Raw genomic sequence first — 10,593 nt, forward strand, 5'->3', positions numbered from 1 at the left:
CGGCCAGTGACCTCATAGCTCCCCACCGCCCCCTAGCGGGTAGGTGGGCCAACGCCGATCACAATGACTTTTACTAAAAATAACCATGGCAAAATCTTAGTCTTAGTTATTACTTATTACTTATAAAACACCCAGAAATAGCCTAAATGACTAAAAAGACTTTCTAAATTGTAGACCAGACACAATGAGTAATAGCAATAAACAATGCAGTGGGAATAACAAGGAGGGGAGGATGATGGTTGCAAAAAAAAGTCAATGTCTATCTCCTGGACGATCTCATGTCCTGTTTTACTACGGCAGATATAATACAGGCCCTTTTCCCACCACATATAAAGTCCCATATATATGCATTTTCACCATCTCTACAAATGTACAGAAAACTGTGGAGGCTAGCAAAATACTTTGTATGCATAAAAATTGTTCTTAAGAGATACTGCAAACATCATCAAGTTACCATTTACTTCAAATGCTTCAATACACACTATTATTCATGTCAGCACTGGGCTTTCTCATGCAGTAATGAAGATTAAACACTAGGAAATAACCATTTAACACAAATATTTTTATCACCGCAGTCTTTCATTGACTATATTGAACCCTGGATTTTTAGCAACATAGTTATAACATTTATTAGGAAAGTATGAACCCAGTCCCAGAAATCTCCAAGGGCCTAATCCTGAAAGTTACTGAATGCTTACTCAGGGGATGTCATCTCATCAATGGATGGATAAGGAACTCAGCACTTTCCAGGTAACATTCAGCACCTTTCATGAATGGGCACTAAATTAGACTAATGCTCACTTCGCTAGTTGGGGTGCCAGTTTGATGGGGCCATGAGCACCAGAAACACCTGCATGGGCGGGGGAAGATCTCAACCAGGAGCAGGTAGGACAGTGCTCCATGCAGTCCCCCTGCTTTCCCCTCCTATTCTCTTTCACCATGTGTTGAGGAGGAAGGGGTTGTTTCTTTCTCTTTTCCCCCTTCCTCCCACCCAGCATGGGGAACAGGAGAGACATATACTTCTTTCAGACACTGAAGCATGCCCTATCCATCACTGCTGCCATTCTGCAGTGGGGTACTGGTGCGGTTTGGTGATTAGCTGCATAATGAGAGAAGCAGAGCAGCAACGCTGGGGTCACTGCCAGAGCAGAAGATATATACCTGGCAGCTTAGGGGAATCCGAGAGCAAGCCGATTCCTCTAAACAGCCCCAGCAGTGCCCTCTCAGAAGTTTTGAGGATAGTGGCTGCCAAGGCTAGCCCTGGAGCGCTAACTCGTATTACGGCTACCAAAGAACTTCTAGCTTCCGGACCTAGTCACTGTAAATTGGGATCAGACGCTCCAGAGGACCTTCCCTTCAGATTGGTTGTGGTTGTGTGAACAAGCCGTATTCTCAGCCACAGTATCCTCCAAGAGTTAAAGATGTGGAAGTGTGTGGTTCACTCAGGGCTGCTGCTAAGTCAGCTGAGCTTCCCCCGGCCCTGCCATATCTTGTAGGTGTGGTGAGGCAGGGCTGCTTGAGCTTCCAGCGGTTCATTAACCCTCACCTAACCAGTGCAGGGTTTGTATACCCCGTCACAACTTCCAAGGGAAATGGTGTGCTCAGAGGTGGATGGATCATCCAAGGAATCACCAAAGACATCATATTTCTGGGGTTTTTCTCTATCCTGGTGTCCATCTTTATTTGCATAACAGATTCCAGGATAAGTTAGTTCATTTCCAGCATGAAAACACAGATTCCAAGACCAGAAAGGACCATTATGATCATCTAGCCTGACCTGTCCTAGGTGTTAATAATGGCATGATCGATACTCTGTCTCACTTTCAGATTTTGGGAATTAGCAACACAGGCTGAAAGGACACAATAGCGATGCTTCATACCATGTGCAACCTAGATTACAGATTGCATTCAGACTAGCGTGACACTCCGTTGCCACACGGACATTCCAAATTTACAAAGCAGGATTTTCAGAGTTTATGGATTTCAAGGCGCGCCAGGTCTCATGTATGGCCTCATGTATGGCCCATCCCAGAACTGCAAGTAATTCAGTTTGTGGTAGAGTTAATTCATCAGGCCTGGCTTCATCTACAATTGCAGGTCAAGAGTAAAGGGGTAAAGAGAGTCCCCAATCTTTGCACTGAGTGTGTAGTTTGCAGATTACTAAAAAGTTGGCCATGTTCAAGGGGACCATGGGCAGACTGCAGAAAACCAATCATTATTCAGATAAAAAGAGATTTAGTCCTTATATTCCCCAAGTTTGCAATAAGGTCAGTAAAGCAGTACCATTTACAGCAGTCTTCCTGGTGGTCTTTTTGAGGGCTTTCAGCGTAGGGGAAATAGTTTCTGGTTCAAAGAGCAATGAATATAACAAAGTGTTGCCACAGGAAACTTGCAATGGGATCAAGGAAAAGTCATCTTGACATTGTCAGTTAAAAGCAGATCAGATTTGTCATGGTACCAAAATTGTGCTGAATGAGAGTGGTGAAAAGGTTACTTGCCCCGTGAAGGTATTAAAAGCAGTCATCCCTTTGGCTTCAGAGCCACTGTTTGTCCATCTTCACTCATTGATATATTTGCTTTCCATAACCAACTCTCTGCATAACTGTTCATGTACCCAAATATTTGGATGCTAATATCTAAATTGTATCATTAAATTTATTAACCTTATTTAGGTTATTGTTGATTATGTCCTCTATGTATTGTATGACTTTTCAACCAACCTTTGTACCTTTGGATAATTTAAGTACTATACCTAGATGTACAGACACTCTTTTCTTATCCTACGTATTATATAATTTTAACATTAGCTTTAATTAAAAAAAATGTATTGGGCGTATAAAGAGGCACCTCGCAAAAATCTGGCTCACAGCTAGATGTCCACATTTTGGTTGCCTGACTGAGGTATCAGGGAAGGTTGTGGGATCAGCTAGTGCCCCTCATCCACTCTATGGCAGGCTGTTTCCATTCCCAGCTGGTGATCATTATTCACTTGGGGGAGAATTATTTAGGCACAGCAAAAGGGTTTAGTTTGATCATTAGAATAAAGAGGGATTTCAGCCACGTTTCATTCCTTTCCCTCAAATAGTCTTGATCTGTTCACACTAAGACAAGATTGGTGAGGAGTCGCCAGACCTGCCAAGACTGACCAGGCCAAGAAAGAAGTGAACTGAGAAACTGGTAAGTATATAAAAGTGACAAGGGGGTATAGTGATTTCCCATAAGGGAATTAAATTTAACAGCCCCCCAAAACTGTTTAGAGAGGATGGAGTATATCTATCCAACACAGAGTAGGATATTTTCTTGGAGCACCCCAAGCAATGAGTGGATTCCTCTCTAGATGCCTGATGCAAGGGTGGGGGGCAAGAGAGACCCAAGCTGATTGCTGTTGTCTCCTGCGATGAGTTCCAGTGTGGCTGATGCAATAACAAAAGTCTGATTTGAAGTCCCTTTAATGCAATGGGCTGCTTGGGCATTGGTCTACAGCATGACAATGCACAGTGAGAGGGTATCTCCTATGTCTCATGCAGCATGTGGTTCACCTCATCTTGTCTCTCTTACCTCCAGCATGGAGGAAGGGAGTGGATCATGGCTGGCTTCAATCAGGGTCCCAGAGAGGCTTTCATACCCACCCTCAAGGTTGTAGAAGCCAGGACCATTGCTGCCAGTTTTGGTCCACAATGGAACAGTAATTTGGGGGGGGGGAAGAGGGGAGGAGGAGGCTTACCACCATTGGGTAACAGTTTTAAACACAGTTGCATCCTCTGCATTCAACCATACTATGGTGGGTATGTCTCTTTTTCTGTGTCCACATCAATGCAACACAATGATTAGTTATGAGGTGCAAAAGAGGGAGCAGACAGCACTGGCTTAGGCATTTGTGGTGTAGATTAATGTATAGATTAGCTGAGCCAGCAGCTAATTTTTTGCTGCTCTTTTCATCTTTGGTAATGTGATATATCTTTCAGTGGCTGAACAGCAATGCCAATGGTTCATTAGCACAAACACTGCTGGAGCATAGTTGCCTTATTATATAAAATAAACTGAATCACACTCAATCTTATCTCAGGAGATTTCCCATAGGTGAAAAACCAAATTAAAATGTCAACAAGTTAGAATAAGAAGCACAGTTCTTTTGTTTTAAATTAAAACTCTTGATTACTCATGATTATTATTTAAAAGATCAGTTCTATTTATTTTCACAGAACATCTAACTTGAAAGTTGTCCAATGTAATTTGCTGGAAGATAAATTTACGCAGATAAAGTTACTGCTTGGGGAGCGGAGAGGAGGAGGAAGAAATATGTGGGTAGTTCTAAACACATTTTTCTCAGTGTTTGTTTTGCAGTGTTATTAACAAAACAGTCTTTAAAGCCATCCCGAAGTTAAAAAATCTGTCTAACTCTCAACAGAGAAACAAACTACATTTCAAGTTGAACTGGGTCTATTTAATTTTGATAATCTTTCTTGAAACATGAGACACTGCATCACACTGTTAAAGAATTTTTGATAATAAGATACTGTCTCAACAAAGAAAGACACTTCCAGTGAAAATAATGTGTATATTTTTAATGGCTCTTTGAGTGCTTTTGGAGAGTTAAAAGTTTAGCCAACACACATACAGTATATATATTATTTTCAAGAGTGCTATCTTGGGAATGCAATATTTTTTTAAAAAGAGCAGTTTTATCATTTTCCCCCCAGTGAATATTTTGCAATAGAAGCTCACAGCTTAAAGGTGATTCTAAATACAATATATATACAATTTATCCTACTCTCTCTCAGGCACAAACAGCTCAGATGGGAAAGAGAAAAGATGAGACCAAAATGGTGATAAAAGTATAATATTTGAGCTTCCAGTCCTAGAATCTGATTCATGCAGATAAAACCCTTAATCCCCTTATAGAGACCAAATTAAATCAGTGGAGCTCTGCATGGGCACAGGGGTCCATCCATTCACATCAGAGTGCAGTTTTGAGGCCTAAGCAAAAGACCAGATTCCGTGTTTTTGTCTGAGCTAAACAGCCCTGATTGTCAGTGGGCAATGATAGGGCTATATTTCAAAATCAGAACCCAGATCTGCATCTGAATTTTACGATTAACAATTGGGGCTTATCTACAAAGGGAACAGTCCAGAATAGCTCTTTTGTCCACGTGGACACACTTATTCATATTAAAGTCCCTTTATGCAATTTAGCTTAATCCACACAAAGGCACTTTTGGTGTGGAATAAGACTGTCAGCACTGATAGCTAGTGAGGAATAAGTATTGCACTTTAAATTCACACACTAATTTACTTTGTGATAGCTTCCCCATGTAGACAAATCTGATCTAACTCTTCAGATTCAGACGCTCCCAAACTCTGTTTGAAATCCAGATTTCCAATTTTGTGGCTCTCCCATTTCTAATTTAAATTCAAGTCTGTTTCCTCATTAGATCTGTTCCCTGCTGCCTGTGATATAATTTTTATAGAAGAGTCTTTTGGGGTCTCTGATTCCCTCTCCTGCTTTCACATGAATGATTCTCCTGTAGCACAGTTATGCATGGGGCTGAACAAGAGTGTGTAAAGAACTGCCATAGAAATTAACTAAAAAGCATGTTTTCTTGTACATTCTGCCAATGTAGCAGAGAGTGTATTTCAGTGACCTATCTGCCTGGAGGAAATATTCTTCTGTGGAGGAAACAGCAGCCAGGGACCATATATACTACATCGTCAAACTGAGCTTTTCAGGTACAGCTGGACATAACATACAAACATCCCTTGTGTTCAAACTGCTATTATGTTGAAACTTACCAAGATACATGCTTGGCACTGCATTTGTGAGGGGGTTCAGTGGACTTAATTTTCTGTCTGGTAATTCATAATCCTATCTACTGTAACATGATACTGCATACAGAATACTTAACCTTTGGTTTGGTTGAGCAGGAAGATAGAAGTGGGTTATGTCTGCAGGATACACATTTCTAAGCCTGTAACCTGGGCTAACGTAAACATCTGTTTTCTGGAGCTACTGCCACAAAGTAGTCTCTGGTAAAAACTTAAATGCCTCCAGGTTCTAAGTTAAAAATCACAAAATTCAGGAAATCCAAACTCCTTCTTGTGGTCCAGGAATAGGGTTCTCAGGGAACAGAACTCTTGTGCATTGTTATGTGTACGTTGAAACGTAGCTTAATGTTATAGCAAAGGTAAATGTCAGCTGTAAATTCAGTTCAACGAGGTAATTGCAGCCAGCTTGAGGACTCCGATTGTCTGGATGGCTGTTTTAGGGCTAGTTGACCACAGCCACATTGATGACATGTCAAGTTATTAAGCCAAAGCTATAAATTCATAACTTTTTTTGTATTGTTTGCTCACTTAGTACTTTGTGTGAGCTCTAGCTGTGTTACTTTGATCACTATTCCTGTACCGAAACAAAACTGAAACATTTATCACTGAACTTTCATGGACCTGCAACAAAGATTTTTACCAAAATTCTTTCACAAAATTATTTTTAGAGCAGACCTGAATTCCAGGGGAAAAGTTTGTATCTAGCTAACATTTAATACATTTTGACTCTAATAAGCAGTTGTGAATTAAAGGAAAGCAGGGTTGGGTGGAAGTTTCATCTAGTGACGTACCTTGAATAAGAAAAATCCATTAAAGATATACAGATTTGGATATAAATTGAAATTTAAGCAGGTAACATTTGAGCAAAAGAAAAAAAATAGATGGACTACAATTCCATGAAGTTTCATCCAGAATGAAATTCTGTGCCCTTCTGTTCACTGCTAGTTATTTTATAAGTAAAGCTACCAAACTGTACTACAAAAAACTTTACTTCACTTCTGATGAAGCCCACCGAGAGCTACTTACAATGTTTTTCATCACTGCTGTCTTCGCACTGGTTGGTGAAATTCCACGCTTCCTTAGGTGGAACAGAGGATCCATTGGCACATTGGAAGTCATGTCCTGTGGATGACTGAACAATTAGAAGAGTGAGAGAACACCACAAACAGAAGCTGACTTTGTTCATTGGATACGCTACCATCCAGGCTTCCACTTTGAAGAGAACTATTGCAACAAGCTAGTACTGGCCAAGAAGTGTCCATAAAAAGCCATGCTTACACATCTTGCTTTAAAACTTTATTTTCTAGAGTTGCACGTGTTTAGAGTTTGATACTCTAACGAAATATGGTCTGAGTGAGGAAGTTACATTTGAGCCATATATCAGTGTGTCCTTGGAAAATATGTAACTAAATTGCATCACTTCTTTTATGACTAGCGGGCTTGTTTGGTTGCATTACTATGCAAGCCAAGTGTATATCATTAACTCATTGATTGGAATTATTGCCTGATGACTGGCAAAAATGTCAGATAAGTAAACAACAGAGACACACATAGTATAATCAGACAGTTAGCAATATTCCTGAAGTCTTTTGTGTCTTTTCTTGAAGTAATCTGGCAGCAATACTTAAGTATAAGTAATTTATGAAGAGCATTATTCATGAACTGTAGAGATGTAGCAAATAAATTCAGCATTGATTTTAATATCAAAGTGATGACAAGTGACTGATCTATGGAGAATGAGAATTTGTATACCATATCCACATATCATGCAGTAACCTGAGGCATGCTTGTATATGGGCTCAAAAGATGATGTCAACTGAACTACTTTGGGGTTGTTTTGATTTTGACCTTCTCTTTGTGAATCATTTCTAATTTGAGCAAACGTATTGGATATTCACAGGTATTCTCCAGATAGCTCATTTGAACAAATGTGAGCCTACAGGTTGTTGCACATAGAATCATAGAATATCAGGGTTGGAAGGGATCTCAGGAGGTCATCTAGTCCCCTTGCTCAAAGCAGGACCAATTCCCAACTAAATCAATACTATTCACTTTGGCTGCTTACTATGCATGACATTTAATTTGGTCACCTTAGTCACATGGCATTGCTTCTGCCCCCTTGAGAGAATGATTGCATATTTTTAAGCAAGAGAATAACTAATAAATAATGTTCTTGAACTATACCCTTCTGTGTACAATGAACAATATGACCCCACAAATAGCAGCAAACCAAATTTGTCACGTACCCATGTAAGGACCAGGCACAATCGCTGCCCCAGGAGCAAAGAGGAATGGAGATGAGGGTTAGCTGTGGCTCCTCTGCCCCTATGTGTTGTCCAATGGAGCTGGGCAGCTCCTGGGGGAGGGGAAGAAAGTAAGCTGCACCTATGAAGCGGTGCAGCAATGTGTATGATCCCCCCGGGGCAGTGCAGTACTAGGTTGAGTGTACATGGCACAAATGAGCCGTAAGTCTATATCAGCTCAACAAATGTGGACAAAATGACATTCAGCTTTATAAACAGAAGAAGTCCAATAACCCCGCTGCTGTTGCTAGCTGATTTGTTCCCATAGATCACTGTTCACTCCGGCAGAAGTCACCAAGCTTAAAAAATAAAATTCAAGTCATTCATAGCCAAAGCCAAATTCCCTTTACACACTCTAGAGCCTTTGAAGAACAGCACTGATTGAGGAGTCGACTGTCTTTAATCTGTGTGAAGTTTTAACATAGGGATAGTGGTATCAGGTTTGATGGTGGGGCAGACGTTCAGTCACTTGGAAAGCACAGATAATTCAGCTCCAGTTAGGGGTATTCTCACCTCAGAAAAAGAGCTCTGTGTAAGCTCGAAAGCTTGTCTCTCTCACCAACGGGAGTTGGTTCAATAAAAGATATTACATCATCCACCTTGTCTCTAAGTTTTTATATACACATTCATTGTTGTGTGGACCACCTTCCTTCCCATTGGTAACCCAGTAATACCCTTGTGGTGATGTTTATATGGAAATGTTTATATGAAAAAGTAAGACTAGGAAAAAAGTTAATGCAAGGGGAGGGGGCGGGGGAGGGGAGAAATGTGATCTAGCACCTAGAAGCAAGGAGAACCAGAAGTAAAGGACCAGCCAGCTCCGTGGCCAAACAACTGTGCCCTGCAGGCCACAGTTTAGTAACCTCTTTACTAGTCATTCTCACCTCAGAAATAAAGACCTAGTTGAACAGCTATAACCCTGACCATTTGTAAAGCAAAGGGGTGGTCTTCAGATCGCTGTGTCTCAACAGGTTTATAACATTCTACATGAAAGTTTATCTCTATCTTCTCCGTATTTAATCTCAGTTGCTAAGCCATAAAGTGTGCTGTCACTAGAGATAGAACTATTTTCAGCAGGTAACATACAATATACTCTCTTAAGTACTCATCATTTAAGTGAGTCATATAGTTGTATAATGTATTCAACATAATTCAGCATAATAACCTGACATCCTAAATGACAAAATGCCAGGGGGATTTGTTCTGCCAAACAACAAAATTATTTTCACATTGAAAAATCTTTTACCACTTCACAGGCCATTTTTTTCCCCCAAATGGGCAGCCAAAGCAGACCAGGATGATGGAATATTAGTGGCCATGAGGGAGAATACAATAAGCAATCATAATAATATATCCAGTTTTCAACAAACATTGAAAAAAAACAAAGCAAGAGCTCAAGATGGTTGTCATCACAACCTAGGTATAGTGTTACTAGTTGAACAACCATGTCACTGCCCCTCCATGACCTCCCACTTTCGGAACTCGCCTTCTGAAAAGGCTCACTATGTTAAATTTTCAGCTCAAATCCTGTGCTGTGGCTGCTTTATGCCAGACTGTTGGGAGGAAGCAACTCTAACACCTGTGTTACCGGCCACAGGAAGATCATCATGCTGCAGGAAGATCATCTAGTTCAAAAAAGAAGCTTCTATGACATCTCCTCCCCATTCAGTTGATGTAAGGGGCATGACCCTGGCTACCTTGATGCCCAGATGATTTCTGGCTATATTTTGTCCCTTGCAGAGTGCTTAATTTGTGCCAGGGCTTGCCAAGGCTGAGCCTCAGCAATTCTAGGCTTGGCAGTTCACAGCCCCACCACCTTTGGGCTTGCTGCATTAGTTATGAAACTAAATCATTGCTTGCCCCCAGCACCTCTTTCATTATAAATTAAGCACTGCCCTTGTGGGTGTTAACAGCTTATGTAACTTAGAACTGCCTGCAGCCTCGATGCAGGGGAACTAACCTTGTACACAGCCAGCTCAGGACTGAGGAGTGCAAAAGTGACCTTGCGCCATTTTGACCCTCCTTTGTGATCTGCACAAGGTGCTCTTCAGCAGCAACAAAGGACCTAGCCCTTCATTTTTAGGACCTATTTCCCTTTTACACATTGTGAAATTTCTCCACATGAAAAAAGTATTATATTGTAACTCTATTAATTTAGTCTGTCAGTCACATATATACTGCAGTAAAATGATCAGCCTTGTGCTACAGACTGGATTGTTCTCTGAAAAACAGCCAAGGAGAACCAAGAAGGTGAGCATACAACAAGGCTGATAGCAGCAATATTACGTACATGTTTATTTCTTCCCCTCCAATAAGTAAATGAAAAATTTAAATAATTAAGATGGCTTAACCAGACATTCTGATCTGCTGGATCATTTGAAATGAAATGTGATTGGAGGACAGAAGATACAAGTAGGTGCTATATTCTGATTTGAGTATTATGAGCCAGTCAATGGTCCCATCTTGA

General features: G+C 40.7%; 1 protein-coding gene across 1 annotated transcript in view; it reads right to left on the reverse strand.

The window, feature by feature from the left end:
• Nucleotides 1-7,201, reverse strand: part of LOC117871502 (MAM and LDL-receptor class A domain-containing protein 1-like) — a 46,392-nt gene extending 39,191 nt beyond the window's left edge. The window contains exon 1 of the mRNA XM_034759341.1: nucleotides 6,850-7,201. Coding sequence (XP_034615232.1) covers nucleotides 6,850-7,024 — 175 coding nt within the window. The 5' untranslated portion in view covers nucleotides 7,025-7,201. The remainder of the gene's footprint in view (nucleotides 1-6,849) is intronic.
• Between the last annotated feature and the right edge of the window lie 3,392 nt (nucleotides 7,202-10,593).

The sequence above is a fragment of the Trachemys scripta genome, chromosome 2, assembly GCF_013100865.1.
Source record: "Trachemys scripta elegans isolate TJP31775 chromosome 2, CAS_Tse_1.0, whole genome shotgun sequence".
Classification (NCBI taxonomy): domain Eukaryota; kingdom Metazoa; phylum Chordata; order Testudines; family Emydidae; genus Trachemys; species Trachemys scripta.